Source organism: Mycetomoellerius zeteki, unplaced genomic scaffold, assembly GCF_001594055.1.
Source record: "Mycetomoellerius zeteki isolate Tzet28-1 unplaced genomic scaffold, Tzet1.0 scaffold158, whole genome shotgun sequence".
Taxonomy (NCBI): domain Eukaryota; kingdom Metazoa; phylum Arthropoda; class Insecta; order Hymenoptera; family Formicidae; genus Mycetomoellerius; species Mycetomoellerius zeteki.
The window spans coordinates 1,022,270-1,039,350 of NW_017256532.1; the positions used below are offsets into that span (position 1 = coordinate 1,022,270).

General features: G+C 38.2%; 1 protein-coding gene across 1 annotated transcript in view; it reads left to right on the plus strand.

Moving 5' to 3' along the window:
- Nucleotides 1-17,081, plus strand: part of LOC108721037 (roundabout homolog 2) — a 123,761-nt gene that overhangs the window by 20,473 nt on the left and 86,207 nt on the right. The window contains exon 2 of the mRNA XM_018445350.1: nucleotides 13,395-13,703. Within this exon, the coding sequence (XP_018300852.1) occupies nucleotides 13,395-13,703 (309 nt within the window). The remainder of the gene's footprint in view (nucleotides 1-13,394; nucleotides 13,704-17,081) is intronic.

The following is a 17,081-nucleotide window of genomic DNA, read 5'->3' on the forward strand; positions in this document are numbered from 1 at the left end:
ATAACGATCGAGAAGTGGAGCTAACCCAGAGGCCACCGAGAGAGCCGCCGCCACCAAATTAAAATCACACTAAACTACCGGCAGCGTTGTAATTAAGTATTTCTGTGGCAAAAGATCCTTTGGAAGTCTGCCGAGAGAGAGAGGGAGAGAGAGAGAGAGAGAGAGAGAGAGAGAGAGAGAGAATTCTATCTTTCTTCCTCCCTTCCTCTTTTCCTGTATCTGCCTCTTTCATTCTGCGATCCCCTCCGATGCACCCACGCGCACGCACACGTGCGTGCAATCGCACGCGCACGCATTTAGCTGCGGAGCCGGTCTCTCCGTGTCTCTTTCTTTCGGGTCGTGCGCGCGTGAAATGCGCGCGCCGAGTCATCGCACAACTATTCCTCCGTCCGTGGTAGCCACTATCGTCGTCATCAAGCATGAAGGATGAAAAGAGAAAGAAAAAGGGAGAAACTACTATACCGTCAATCTGCGAGAGCACTCAGAGTGTCCTCCTTCCCTCTGTATATAGATCGATCTAACGGCCAGCTAGCTTGGTCTTTCTTTAGCCTCTTCTCACTTCAGGGCTCTCCTCCTCGCAACACAGAACAAGGGAGGAAATGGCGAATTAGAGCGAATGGGAATGATAAGCGCCAGTGAGAGCATGGGAGAGGAGGAGAGGTGGGACCGGAAAGATGGAGAGAGATAGCGGAGCCACCAAACCGACGGTAAATCAATACTGACATCGCGGTCGTGACGCCATACGCCAAGTCATCGGACGTACAACGAGTAGAATAGCTATTAAGACTATGGTAACGCCGACAGCCGTTGGGAGAACATTCGCTATATCGCGAGTACCATTATTTGGAGATTAATGTTATGCTCCAATCGATTACGTCGTAATATGTCTTCGCGCCACTCATGGAATGATCCAGGATTAGGGTTGCCATATTCTGAATTTCAAGGAAAGAGTACATATCTATGTAGACTTTTTATAAAAAGATGATGATCCCGGAACGGAAGAGAATACAGTATAATTTGTTTATGCGTTAAATCTAAGTATTTAAAATAAAATTTCCAGAACATAATTGTTATTGACAATTCTTATTAATATAATTTTATAAATGTAAAATGTTGAGTAATACCAGTTTTACACGTCACAAAACTGGCACAATCAGGGAAAAGTTAGAGAATTTTGCAAAACTTTCTGGAAAATTAAAATTCTTGTGTTTAAAGCAGGGTTGGTAAAAAAACATGTTTTAAAAGTGTTTTAAACAGTTTAAAACATGCTAAATTGATGTTTTTAATATGTTTTAAATATGTTTTTTTATAGTACTGTTTAAAACATATTTGAAGCATTAAAAACATATTTAAAAAGAAACACAGTATCTTTTATTCTTTAAAAAAAACATTTGTCTTTACCAACTCTGGTTTAAAGAAGTTTGATACGTACATCATACTTACGCAGTTTTGGAATACTTTTAACTTAACAATTAAAAATGCAAGCAATGTCAGCAACATTAATGTACTCAGAAAAGAATCGCTTAATTTTTAGATGTTAAAATGTTTTATTCTTGTCTCTATTTATGAAACATTTAAAGATGTTTTAATTTTCAACTTTTTCATTAAATGAAACACTATGTGTTTGCATTTAAAACACTAAGGGCCACTTTTACCAACTCCGATTAACTTACTCGACTGATTAGTCCATTGGAATTGGCCAATCGCCATCTGTCGTTAAACAAAATGACAAATGCGGTTGGTCAATTCCAATGGACTAATCGGTCGATTAAGTTAATCGAAGTTGGTAAAAGTGGCCCTAAGACATTTAAAATATTGAAATATCTTTTATTATTAAATGTTTGTTTTGCAAAAATATTTTAAACGTAAACATTTTAAACACTGCACTTTTTACAGTGTAGTAATTTATATTGCTTTATATTAAGTTGAGCTTTTAACAAAATATTTCTCACAGTTTTCAAATCAGGACGAAAATAAAAAAAAATTTTAAATATTATTGAATGGCAGGGAAAATCATGAAATTTTGTTTGGAAATCAGTGAAAAGAATTGTAGAATGTGAGGATTTGTGAAAAACCATGAAAAAAAGAGTATATACACTCTTAAAAAAGTAATTTTACTCGAGCTCATCAGTCTTATCTTTAATGTTGGATCCTTTAATGGATCTTGCCGCGAATTTTATCTATACTGCTACTTGACGAATGATGAGGACATTTTCAGGTTTCAAATTAACAATAGAAATTTATATAGGTAAAAGCGAGTAATGTGCGGAATTTACATGTTTGACATTACTATTCTGTCTATTCGTGAGATAAAAATGACAAAATTTCGTTCTCGCACGATATTCAGAGAATTCAAGTCGCTTGAATCATCCGGATATTCCAATATCAGGCCCAGCGATATCCAAATATCGGAGTACGTCCGGAATTCGGAATTGCATTTGCGAAACCCGGGTAGCGATACCGTTAGATACGCGAAGTGGTATACTAGTATTGCGTTACGATTCCGCCGGAATCCATGAGACGGTGAGAGAGATGTCGACTTTATTTCTATTTTATATACCACGCCGCGCGTATTTCGGCTCTTCACTTCACGCGCGCGCGCGGCCTATCCGCTTTAAAAAGTTATCGATTGCCGTCCCTCGCGGCGTAAAACGCACGGAAGTGCCCGGCGCCTGTTATGTACCGACAATGAGAATATTACGTCTCCGGCTGTCGGGAGTCGCATACGCAATTCCTTCCTGTCGGATGGATATTCCTGACTCCGTCGCGGCCGGTACCGTACGTACGTTTCGCCACGGGAGATGAGTTCGGTTTTTATTCCGACGGTAAACCTGAAGAGCTCTATTGTGCCGGACGAATCAACCCTCCATTGAATCGCGCTGCCTTCCGGCAACAAATCAACTAAATACAATAAATCGTGCTTTATTAACGAAATCCGACATTTCGGATGTCTTCCTTTCGCTACGAGGAAACATGCGTGATATTGCTACGGAAAATAATATTGAGAATTGAGTTATAAATAATTTCCGATGCACAAAAGACTATTTTTTTTAATATTTTAAATTGCTCAGTTTCGATAATTTAAAGTATAGAAATGTTATCAGTATCCGACTTTATTCGATTTAACCAATGTACTCTTTTCTATTTTCAACGAGTCATATATATTTAAATAAAAGAGATTTTACATATTAAAATCGCCCCAAAAAACTTTTTGAATAATTATCTATTATAAAACATTAACTAAATGCAATAAATCGTGCTTTAGTAATAAAATCTGACACTCTGGACGTTTTTCTTTCGTTACGAGGAAACAATTAAGCTTGATATCGCTACGGAAAATAACATTAAAGAGTGAGTTCTAAATCATTTCCGATGTACAAAAAACTATTCTCTTTGAATGATCTAAATGGCTCAGTTTCAATAATTTAAAGTATGGAAATGTTATCAATATCCGATTTTATTTAACCCAATTCTCTCTTATTTTCAAACGAGTCATATATATGTATTTAAATAAAAGAGGTTTTATATATTAAAACCGTCCAAATAAACCTTTCGAATAATTATCGAATATTTACGTTACTGGTATCAAAATAGAATCTTGCAATATAATTGTTAAATGTATTGAGGTACTTAAACAAAATAAAGAGAATGCTATTGATTTCAACAGAAAATTCGTAAAATCTGTTCTCAGTAAACTAACAATAAGTAAAAGAGATAATCTTTTTTTAAGAAATATCCATAATTCTGTAACGCAATTCGAAATTTACAAAAAAAATCTACAATAGAATAAATTTCTGCATAAAATTGTAAAATTTTTTAGATAAAAATGCTATCTCAACATTGTCTCGATGAGAAAATAAGCACGAAAATCTCAAAAGTACTCATAAAAAGAAAAGGCACACCCTGTATATCGCTCGTGTACAGCTCTCTCGGTTGATACACGCGAGAAGCTGAAATGAAACGAGAAGCGCCTAGGGGCGATTTAGCGCAAGAGGAGCCACGAGCGAAGACTCGGCGTTCGTCGGCGAAATATGAAAAGTCCGTAGGCGGTTTTAATTTCGCCGCGAACACCGCCATTGTTTCCCGTCTCTCTGCACGACGCGCAGCGAACAAAAGAAAATCGCGCGCGGAGCCCGTGGCGAGGAGCGGGCGTGTGCTCGCGTAGGGCTCGCTCGAGAACCAGCGATAGAGCCTGTGAGATACGCGAGAAAAAGGGCCAACCAGAGAGAGAGAGAGAGAGAAAGAGAGAGTCGACTCGTTTCGACTCGACTCGTCTCGACTCGAGTCGAGTCGAGCCCCACAGGTCCATGCCGGGCGAGAGAAGAGAGCATCCGAGCGCGAGATACCGGGAGAAACGCCATCCCATAAATCACGTTATTTAATAGATCAACGGCGATGACATCTGTTGCGACGTAGGTGTAATGTAATTACGCGCCGCGGGCGGAGAAGAAGAGCGTGCAGAGAGGGGTAGAAAACAAAGTTTTCAGCGGGTGGGCGAGCGTCGGAATTAAAATTCGCGATTGGCGAAAGAGTCGATTTTGTAATTTCGCGTGGCGGGACAAAAAGCGGCGCGAAATTCCGGGTATTCCGATATACGTAACGTGATCGGCGAGTTTTTGCGGCAGTCGTTGCAAAAAGAGGCTAATAAATTACATTTCCCTGGGTGTAATTTCCGTGACATTATTATCCGAGTCGCGCGAAAGGGCATCTCAATATATTTGCATTTGATATTTTACCATTTTATCACGTGATAATTTTGAATATTCCGGGAAAAAATATAAACGCTATATTCTAGCAAAATACCGAAAAATTAATCAAAATCGAAGAGGCTTTGTTCGATCTCCTCCTCCCCTCTACACATTCTGCCTCCGGGCGGTAACGTATTTCGTTTTAACTCGGAATTGATGAGAATTGTTGGTTTTGCGAATTCGGAGCGTTTAATAAAATCAAAGCTAAATGTTTTTTTTTCTTTTTTTTTTTTCGCGACGCGAACGCAATACGAGTTCTATGTCTACGTATCACAGTCGATGTCTCGTACGCGAATGTAAATGATGGATGGTACAATACGGCGACGCGAAATGAGGGTATAAACGATGGATCCGTTTATAATTGCAAATTTCATTTCGTGTTTCCATTGTGTAAAACTGCATTATTCCGCGCTTATGCAATTGGGCGCGCACGAACGCCAAGCAGTTCTTTGTTAGGTTTAATGGCGCCCATCGATTTTCGTCGGCTCTCTCAAGCAATTTCTCGTATATATTAATGCCAATAGATAGGACTCTTCCTCTTGCGCGCGGGCTTGTTCGGGACAAATCAAACTCCGTGGCAAACGGGTCTCGGCGCGCTTTCTATCTGTCTCTCGATTCTCTCTTTCTCTCCCTCCTTCATAAACACGCATACAGATACACGCACGCGCACGCGCGAGCATTCTGTCGACATACCCCTTGAGAACGGGAATGCGGGCAGGACTTCGATTTCCAGTTAGTTAGGGCAGTTGCGATTTAAATGGCGCCATCGGAAATAGAGGAGGAAATGAACAACGCGCGTGTTACATCCACGTGGTGAGTTTTCCAAGTCGCCAACATTGTTATTGCACGTGTGCGGGAGACCTCTGAACTAGAAATTTGTGTTTAATTCTTCGTTTCAATCGCTTTAACTTTCACAGAGCTCCGTAATCGCATTAAATTTAATACCTGTTTCACACTGAATAACAGAACAAAATTTTATTATATAGATAGTAAGCGAGAGAGATGTTGCTTTTTTTTTCAATTATGTACTTGTAACTTCTAAATATCAGGAAATACGAAAGAGATAGTTCTGTTCAATGTCTATTACATGTTTGAATGACGTATGTTAAATCTTCATCATTTTATACATTTAAAAATAAGGTTTTATTATTATTTTGTACATTTGAAAAAAAAATTAGATAATGTAGCGAGAGAGCGTGTTGTTTTTTCCTTTAGTTATCTATAACTTACGATTTTCAAAAATATCAAGAATATGAAAGAGATAGTTTCATTTTCAATCTCTTAAATATTTTTGGATGATGCAGTATTAAATCTTTATTATCTTATACATTTAAAATTAAGTTATTATTATTTTATACATTTGAAAAAGTGTAGATACTAGAGACTGTTTAACTTTTTCTTTAATTATCTAACTTGTGATTTCTAAAAACACCAAGAATACGAAAAAGATGTATATTACATTTTTGAATGATGTACGTAAAATTATTAATTCTTTATTAATATATTTCTTCAGATTGCTTTTCTTGTATTTTAAGTTAATTATTATTTTTTCATTCTTTAGGAGACCCTGAAGTGCTTACAGTGCATATGTATATCTTGTACAATGACCGTGTTATGACGGCGTTAACCGATCGAATAATCGGTTAACGCCGTCAAACTCGGTCATCGATGCATAAATTATTGGCGCAGTCACGCGAATCGAGACAAATTTTGCCGTTACGGCTTACGATCTCAATCCATCTAATATTTATATGCAGTTCATAAATGAACAACGATTCTAGTATTTTAAAAGCAATATCTCATTAATATCGAGTTGAAATTTTAACGACGTGCTCTTTCGCAAATTGCAAGACGGTATTTCTCGGCGCAAATAAATTCTACTTATTTTAACGATTCGAGAAGTATCACAGATGCAATTTATTGATAAACGTGGCGTATATATACGCATACGTGACCAATATAAATCTCCACCGTTGGCGTAACCTAGCGCTATGCTGATTTATAGATATCGAACGATTCTGCACGAGCAGCGACAGAAATCCGATTATGGTGGAATCGGCGGTGTTACACGAGAGTGTTGGGATATCGCGCAATTTCGAGATCCGGAATCGAAGGAAACCTGGAAAAATTCGGAAAATCAATGTAACGTAAGTTATTCGTTAACCACAGCTTGTTCCTTCGAGTGTGAGGAGCACGTCGTTACGAACGCTGTTCCGTTCGCGGGTTACTTTCCTGCGGACGGCAGCTACGTGAACGTAGTTTGTTTCGTTTGCATATAAAGCGCGTATCCGTTTCTTTTCGGAAAATGCTCAGCGCATGTTACCACTACATACAACAAGCACCTCTGAATAATTCAAACAAAGGATTAACCGTCGTGCACCCAGCGTTGCCTCCGCCGGATGTCTAACCGATGTTAAGAACAGCATCGACATCCCGAGCACATTCGGGTCCTCGTTTAAATTTTACGGACTTAGGGAAGTTACAATAAACTAGAGATTCGTGCCGAAACATTTTGGTATGCGGGACGCGACGTCCGTAAGTCTTCAAACCACACAAACAAAATTGTAATTAAATGACACGTACGAGTGTGTAACAAACCGTATAAATATCTGAAGAATAATCATTATCTACGTGAAATATACGTTCAATTTTTCAGAATTTTGACATCTTAATACGGTGAAAAAAATTATTGGACATTCGGTGTTTAATTTTCGTCAGTATAGTTAACGAATGAAGGATTTTTTTTTTAAATCCGAATCATTTCCCGTTTGAACATGAATAATTTATTCGCGTCTGTTTAAACAAAGTACCGAAAGGTCGGAACTCTGTTTGCGTTAACCTTGCGCGACGAACGCACGGGAAAGCTAAGTGAATACACAATGGCAACGAGGCGAATGACTAGCGAATATGACGCCTGGTTGGCCTTCTACGGCGTTACTCCACACACGGTGTGCTCTAGTGATAGCAAAAGTGGAAACTAGTATGATAATGAGTTGCAAACAGTACGAACCTCCTCGTATGTCGCTTAAGGGGCTCATATAGCAAACGGAGGCCGAACAAATTACCGAGACTTATGTAGAGAGCAATTTAACTCTTGACGATTTAAATTTTAAAGGTCAATCGCTATCTAATCATCGAAATTATACGCTTAAATTCGCTACCGGATTGAAAATAAATCGTGCACGGAAAAAGAAAGGTTTTGCTGAAATACGTATCTAAAAATTTATCAAAGAAAGAATTCTATTTTTGATTAAAACTAATTTTAGTGCTTAATAATGTATATATGCAAATTTGCAAATACATTTTTCAGTTCTATAAACTGCGCGTCGATTTGATTTGTCAGACTTGAAACGCAATCATAAACTGAAACTGGAAATCGCATCACAAATTACATTGATCATCAATTTAATAATGATGCTAATAAGCTTTATTAAGCATTAAGAATATCTTCTTAAAACACTGCAAAGAACTTATTGCATTAAAGAACTAATCTAAAAATTTAGTTAGATTTGAAAATGATTTTGTTGGACTATTAAAATAATTATGTAGGACGTTCAAGCTGATTGCAAGAATATAAAAATTTTTTGCAGCAGTGCTCGTCATGTTTGAGTGCTACATAATTATTTTAAAAGTCCAAAAATTATTTTCAGATCTGTAACTCGTTAAATTTTTAGATATTTCAGCAAAATCGTTCCTTCCATGTACGATATTCTTGCGTCAGGTATTTATATTCCTAAATTAATAAGAAAATTCTAAATTCGGTTTTATAAAAAAGGTAGAAACACATGGATTATATATAACCGAACTTTTCGATGTGAAGATACAAATAGTTGGATATCGTGTGTAGCTCTTTTTGTTCTGCCGAAGTTAAGCGAGCTCTTGTGCACTCTTGTGTTATCGAGTCTTCTTTTTATATCTGCCGCGCCGTACGCTTTCTGATTTCGACGGGGTCTCAATTCCTTACACGAGCGAGGCTATATTGCTGAAAAAAAAAAAAAAGAAAGAAAACGTCCATGGCCTTTATAACCGGCTAATAAATAGGTGCACCCGTGTAATTTGCTTCGTCACTTTTCTGCTTCTCTTGTGCCCTCCTCCTTACTCACATTAGTGACTGGGAAGATTACACCTGTACTTTTTTGTGCTTGTGAAAATAATCGGATCTGCTAATAGTGCGGCATTTACGAAAAAAGCGAAGAGTCAGTTTCAATTATTTTACATTGGAGATTCTCTTTGGAATTCTCCCGCTTTATAATTATCTATATTAATAAGACTTATGTGTGTTTTTCTTCTCTATTCGTAATTTAGATTAATAATGTTAAATTAAAACCTCGGTAATTAAAAGATAAATAATTACAAAAGTTAATTTATTAGTTATTGAATTTCATATTCACATTTTTAATTACATTGCCACGTGTAAAATTGATCAGATTTAAAATTACATGTTATAAATCATAGAATATCAATTACATTATTTTTATAATAAATTACCTTTATATATTGCAGCTTCAATTTGCGATTACGTTTCAAATTCAATCAGTAATCAGTAATCATTTTACGTTAATTTAGTAATCGACGCGTAGTTTATATAAATAGTAAAATTTTTTTTTAAATTTATATAGAAATAAATATTATTAGATACTAAAATCTAACCTTGATCGTATTTGGCGCTTTTTTATCTATTTAAATTACCTTATTCACTATTCACTATCATACCGAGTATTATACTTGTTTTCTCCGAAAAAAAAAAATCTCGAAAAAGTTCCTTTTTCAGGTCCGATACCGCAAATATCGATTTTCTCTACGTAAAAGTCATCCGATTATCGGTTTCGCCTTTTAATACACGTGTACGCGAACGGGCACTTCACGGAGGAATGCCTGCCGACTAGACAGCAGCACGGTGCACCTATCTAATAATGCGTGTAACCACAGGTAATCCGAGCCACTATCGATGACTAATACCTGCCTGCTCGTTGCTCCGCTCACACCGACGCGACGCGACGCGACGCGACGCGACAATGCAGCGTCGCGCCGCTCACGTACCTACTATATGCACGTATGTGAACGCGCACGCATAATGCATATGGACGTTCGGCGAGCGACATACACCACGGCGAGCCGAAATCTCGTGGCACGGAGATAGGACGCCAGAGGCGGCGATATTATCAAATTATATACCTGCACTACGTATACACCAGCGGCCAATAATTCATCCATAATTCAGTTATCTAAATAGGACACCCGCGCCGCGCACATACACACGTATGACTTTCGCGCTGGGTGCCGTACCACACGAGTCACGTATGTTCACATGTGCGCGTGCATGTGCGTGCGTCAAAGGCGTGCTAGATGCACGACTGTACGCGACGATCTCTGGTAGCTGTTAAAGCGAACGGCGAAAAACTGCCGTGGAATTATCCTATCCGTTGGACGGCAGTGGTTGTGCAGTCTCGTGACATCGACTCTCCGTCGGAACACTATCGCTGCGCTTTTTACTAACGCTGCGATGCTATCACGGGCGGTAAAAAAATCTTTAATTATTTTGTAAGTTAATTTATGCAGCAATCTATTATTCTTTTTATCCATGTACACTGTTAGATATCAAAGGAGCAATGGTAACCCAATCATTTGAGTTAAATAACATTTTGTTATTTTTAACTTTTATGTGTCAAAATGTTATAAATCGATTTATTTCTATGGTTAGTTTGAAAATAACAATGTCTATATTAAAACGTACGCATTTAGTAAATATTAGTAATAAACTAAATTCGAGTCAAATTTAATACATTTTTTTATTCGACTCCATTGTTTTAGTTATATAACGACATATTGAGTAGGATGGCGACCTAGAAATGATTATAAAAATAACTCAAATTGGGAATAATTTTATATTATAAATGCAACAGTGTACCTTGTATCCTGTTAAATTCGTAATGTCAAATTATACCCAATTGAGTTATTTTTAATTATTCCTATAGTTCGCCATTGCTTCTATATATCGTTAATTGAACCAAAACAACAAAGTTAAACAATTTAACTTAAGAAATGTGTGACTCAAAGTTTATTTATTATTTATCAAGTGCATACACGTTAATTCTTAAACGCCTTTTTGGTATGGCATATCCGACTTTTTTTACCAATGCTTTTTCCATCACTTATAAATTTTTTTTATAAGATATAGTAATAATTAATAAAGATACATTTGATTGGTACCGTATTTCCGTAATGTCTGGAGTTTTGATTAAAAAAAGTTGTATTTACAATATGTTTATTTTTTATGAAAGCTATTATAAGCAATCGAATTGGGTTGTGTATGCTATACCCAAGTGTGTTGTTCCCGCAGTGTTAATATCGCTGTTTATTTTGAATCTAAGCAACTCAACCGCAGAGATGTGATTGTGTTTTTAACCACATGTTTTGTATTAAGATAATACATTTTGACGCATGTGGAAATTACAAATAAGAAAATGTTATTTAATTTAAGATATTGATTTAAATCTGATTCTTTAATGTTTAATAATGATGTAAAAAAACATATTTGAGACAGCTTTTGAAAAGGATTTCAAGATTATAAAATATTCGAAAATCATTTATAAAGGCAGAAAAATGTAAAATTAATACATATGAAAGTTCGTTAATAATTTAATGATAATAAGTTAATTAATATAACTTAATATAATATACGATATAATAAAAAATAATTCTCTTTCTTTCTCTCCCGTTTTTACGTCATTCTCGAGATTATTTAAGTTATTGTAACGCATAATTCGTACGTTCGTTATTTATAAAGCGTCACAGCGAGATGCTACGTAATATTAGTCGAGTCGGAAAGCGGTGTACAGTGTGTCACGGCAAATCGGTTTATGATTTGTTTACACCGCGCTGATGAAAACACATGTTGTATCACATTCATCAATAAATCACTCCCTTCGTTCACGCATAAAAACGAGAATAATTGAATTAAAATTAATTAATGCTAGAAATGCGATCTCCATATGCGTCGCAAAATGTCCAGCATTATTTGCATTAATTCCTAGTAATGCAATTCTATATTGCCGCTAATTGCGGTAACTCGTAAACATGTCGAATTGAGTTTACATGAATTTAATGCCATCACGTTGGCACAAATTACAGCCAGCATTAACATAATTTTTACATAAATACAAACTTTGCATAATACTTTTCTCTATGTTCGCGCGATCCACAACGGGCATTAAGCACTGAAAATTTTACGAGACGGTGCTTAAAAATAAGGCAGGCTGAAGCCGGATTTAATTTTCGTTTCTGAGCTGGTTTACGACCAGGTGTTTGAAAATTAACGAGATCACGGTGCACCTTTGCGCAGTAGCGCTCCATACAAAATTGAGAAAGTAGAGAGATAGGATAGTCGGTGAAACAAGAAGAAAATTCATGGCGTTCGCGTGGTGAAGAAAAGCGTTCGATCGCATCAGTACGTAAACAGCGGCTTCGTGATATTAATATTGGCAAGACGGCAGCCTCTTCGAAAGATTAATATTAGCAAGGTGCCAATAAATTTATATGATCTCAGTGTTATACGTGGTGTCTCAAGAGGGTGTGAGGATACACATCAGACGCGAGAAATAACGGGAAATTTATGTAAACCTTCTCAACAAATATCGATTAACATAACTTAATGATGAATATCTTCGTAAATAGATTTTAACTTATACATTTATTATTAAGACGAAGTCTAGTTTGAACAGAATGTTTTAATTTGACGGAAGCATTATTAAATAAGATTTGTCGGATAAACGCGATAGTCGAGATATTGCAAAATTAATTGGACATAATTTTTATTTCCATTACGTTTATTTTTTATTTACAACGAAATCCATTTTTAAGCAAAATGCTTTAATTCTGTAAAAGCATCCGTATACACACAGAAAAATATTTATCATAAGTTCATCAAATTTATTCAAAATATATTCTGAGTCCTAGTGAGTTTAATACTTTATACAAGATTATTAAATTAAAATAAATTCGATAAAACGTTCTTCAAAAGAAAATTTTTACTTTGAGTACACAATAATGAGGTTTTCTAAAATTTGTAATAAATATACTTTATGATGATTACCAAGAAAATATTTTTGTTAAAAATAATCATTACTTAAAGGAAGAAAATAAATCGAGTAATCACTTTTCTTAGCAATAGAATATTTTTTGTATGTATTAATAAAAGCTCTAAAGAATACCAATGGCTTCTGAAGTATGTTTTAAAATTTGAAAACGTCATCCACAAGATAACGTCAAAAAGAACGTCTGTTATAAGAAAGAATGGTTTTTGTTGAAGCATCTAAAAATTTAAGCACGGGAAGACAAAATCTATTTTAAACTAATAGCAAAATGCTTTAATGCGACAGAGGCATTCTAATGAAATTTTTCAGCTAAATGCGATAGTCGTTACCGAAATGTTGCGAGGCAACAAATTAATTGGACGTAACTTCCGTCTCTGCTACATTTATTTTTATTTAAGACGAAATAATTCAACGTGAAAGAATGCAATGCCGCATGTCGTAGCGAAAATATCTCCGGTTGAAGGGGTGAACTAATTAGATTGCCAAGACGACACGACACACCGCACGTCGAGAGATCCGCTAAAGAGTCTTCATTTCCTTTTTTTGCTTTCAGGACAGCTGAAATGTCCACGGATAACCGAGCACCCGTCCGACATAATAGTCGCGAAAAATGAGCCGGTGACGTTGAACTGCAAGGCGGAGGGTAAGCCCGAACCGGTGATAGAGTGGTACAAGGACGGTGAGCTCGTGCAGACGTCGCCGGGGGACGCCAAGTCACATCGGGTCCTGCTGCCTACGGGATCCCTGTTCTTTCTGCGGGTGATGCACGGCAAGAAGGAGCAGGATGGTGGTGTATATTGGTGCGTCGCGCGGAATAAGGCTGGATCCGTCCCGAGTAGGAACGCCACTCTCACAGTCGCAGGTAAGAGAGCTCCGACCGTCTTCTTTTCGTCGTCTCCTTTTTACGTCCGGATTATACCGGGTAGCGTATCAGACACATTGCGAGGGCGACCACTCGTTAAACTCGGAACGAATCCCCGTGAAACGGGCTTTTCGCCTCAAGGAATTCCACGGCTGCCCGAGTCCGTGTCGATCAAACCGACGATTTCGCGAAGAGCGACGGGCTAAGCCAGAATGAAAGCTCTCTCGGACAGCATCGACCGCCGCGCCGCGCCGGCCAACAAATCTCGCGTGAACCGGCGCAGTATGGATTAGCCATTGTTGCGATACGACTAACAATAAGCGTTGTCCCCGCCCGCGCCGGTTCTATAATTATTTGCCCTCGCGCAGGTGTCGATTAGCGTAATCTTGTAGCGAACGCCAAGCCGATAAGATACTTCGGGTCTTTTCTATGGAAATCGTAATCGGCGAAATGCATCTTTTCGCACTTGCTAAAGAAACTTTACACCGTTCACGGGCATGTAAAACAAAACGTTGTAATCACTCAGTTGTAATACGCTCTTTGTACATTATCGCGAAGATCAAGCGCCAGTAATTTTTCAATGTCAGTTTACAGTTCAAGGGATTGCTAGTTGATAAATCGGTTGAGTTAACAAATCGCCGAAGCGTAAATACAATTCATGTGTAAAAAAAGTGCACGCAGACATCAATAAAAGTAATTTCATACTCGACGATAAAATTCTAAATTTTATATACGACTTCATAATTTTACGCGGTGCATTTGCTTATCTCAAAGTGCCATTCGTCATAGTCTCTTTCGCTTTCTCTCTCTCTCTCTCTCTCTCTCTCTCTCTCTCTTTATGATAATCTCATAACACACATTTCTTTTCCACTTTATAAAATATATTTAAATAATAGAGATTAATTCTATTATATTATACAACACATCGAGCTTAACAGAAAGGCAAAATATCCAATGACTACTTCCTCGAATATATCGTATAAATTGTAGAGAAGTAATTTACTTTCTCGTTTACGTTCTAATTAAACAATTACACGCGAAACTACAAACGGGAAGCAAACGCTTTCATAATACGTTTATCGGCTAAATTCCGTACGGTGCATTTTAATCTATTCTCGGCTTGTTAACAAGGGAACGAATAAACTCCTTCCCCCGATGGCAAAAATGGTGTTGCATCCGTGACTCCGACGTCTCCCTTAGCACTTCCTTCGCTCGCGAGCTCGCGCAAGAACCACGAGTGCCTCGGAACGACTTCTCTCACCTCTTCGCACTCGCTCACTCGCTCGGTTACGAGGCAAAGTGAACGGCAGCGACGGCGACGGTGACGACGGCGGTGACGACGGGACGGTGTCTGTGTCACACGAACGAAAACGGACACCCCGTATGTACGGGCGCAGGAAGGAATAACCGTGATTTATACGGGATAGAAGTCGACTCCTTCGACTAAAACGAGCCATGTTTGTTTAGAGGCGATCGATATCCCGGGCGACGCACCCTCGCCTCTGCCCGTTCGTGGTATATGCCCCGTCTGTCCGCCCGCCTGCTTGCCTGCTTGCTTGCTTGCTTGCTGGCTGGTTGGTAACGACCCATTCGCTCGCCTCACCTCGTCTCTGCTACCTACGAGTAGTCTGACGATGCGACACCGACCGACGCCTGCTATACTGGCGAAGAATGCACTTCGCCTGTCCGTGTGTGTGTGTGTGTGTGTGTACGTATAAACGCATCGAGTCGGAGATTCTCCCCTCCTCCGGCCCCCTTATTGTAGGGCCCCTCCTTTTACGCAGCATCCCTGTCGCTTCGCTCAGGCTAATCCCCGATTATGATCTCCAGAAAAGATTCCATACAAATTGAATTAGTGACCTGGAGTCAATGTAGCATTTCTGGAATCGGCCGAATATGCCGGGGAACATCTGTGTAACTCGGCCGACTCTCCAGCGTCACCGATATTGAATGTCAGGTTATTGAATATCCGAACGTACCCGTCGTCGATTGAATCGCTTCCATTTTTATTCCGCGGTCGTGCAATCGTGTATTTTCACGCGGAGGAAGAAAAAAAGAACAATCGAAAACGTATATGACTATCGCGAGGAAGAGAAAAAAAGCGATCGCGAATGTGCGCATTCGGATCGCATTACGGAAGATTAAGGACGATAATGGAGAATGCCGATAATGCGAGAGCGGATCGCGCACGCCACTTCCATGTTATTCCCTTTTCCGTGGGCTCGTTATTTCGAGTTCGTACATATATAAGCGTCGACGCGTATTGCACATGCACACGCGTGCACTCCACGTATCACGGATGCACCCGCGCGTTTCGCGTTTCGCGTACGCGAGCATCGGTTACGCCGATGCATCCGAGCTTCGTAATTTATAGAACACGATATCGCTCGTTAATTGCTTATTGTAATACGCGCAGCTATCCGTAACGTGCATTTATGCGACAGCGCACGTTAAATATGCAACCGTAATGGGAGTGCTTAGCAGAGAACGGACCGGAACGTGCGGCTGTTCTAGCACGTGGAACCCCGGAATCTCTAGGATATTGATATTGCGTCGCAATAAAATTTCTGTCAAGGCATCTGTGCCATAATTATTCGAATGCCGTAAACGCATCGAGGGGCAAAGCGACCTTTGTGCACACTCGAGGAAGCTAAATCTTCGCGCGGATCAGTCCCCGTTTTCTATTATATTAATGCAATATACATGAATCTTAAATCTCTTGTGATAATTATTATTTATTATCGTATAAATTAAACATCGGTTTTAATTATTAGTAATGAATTAGTAATAGGCAATTGTGCGTAAAATAACCAGAGCGGTTATTATTTATGAAATGAAATTAATTTCGTAAAAGAGTGAGGATTTACTTTATTTTATAAAACACAAAGAGAATTGATTCAATGAATGGAAAATTAATTTAACATTATATAATGAGAGAACCAAGTTTCTCACATTTACAGAATTATAGCCTGGCAGAGACTTTTCGGTTTTTTTTAAATTATTGGTGATAAATTAGTAATAGGCAATTGCGTAAAATAATCAGTTCGATTATTATTCATGAAATGAAATTAATTTCGTAAAAGAGTAAGGATTTGCTTTATTTTATAATACATACAAAGGAAATTGATTCAATGAATGGGAAATTAATTCAACAATATTCTCATCTCATAGAATTATAGCATGGAAGATATTCGAGTCTCCCAGTTCTTTTGGAAAAAAAAAAAGCGAAGAGGTGCGAAGAGAGACACGAGGATCTCTCGTGCTTTGTCGCGTTCTTCTCCATCGCAGTTTTAAAGCGTCGCAAGCCTCGCCTTTCTCGGTAACTAGATTCGCCAAGTAGCCGTCTCTTGCACCCCTTTGTTGTTTTTGCTGTGGCTC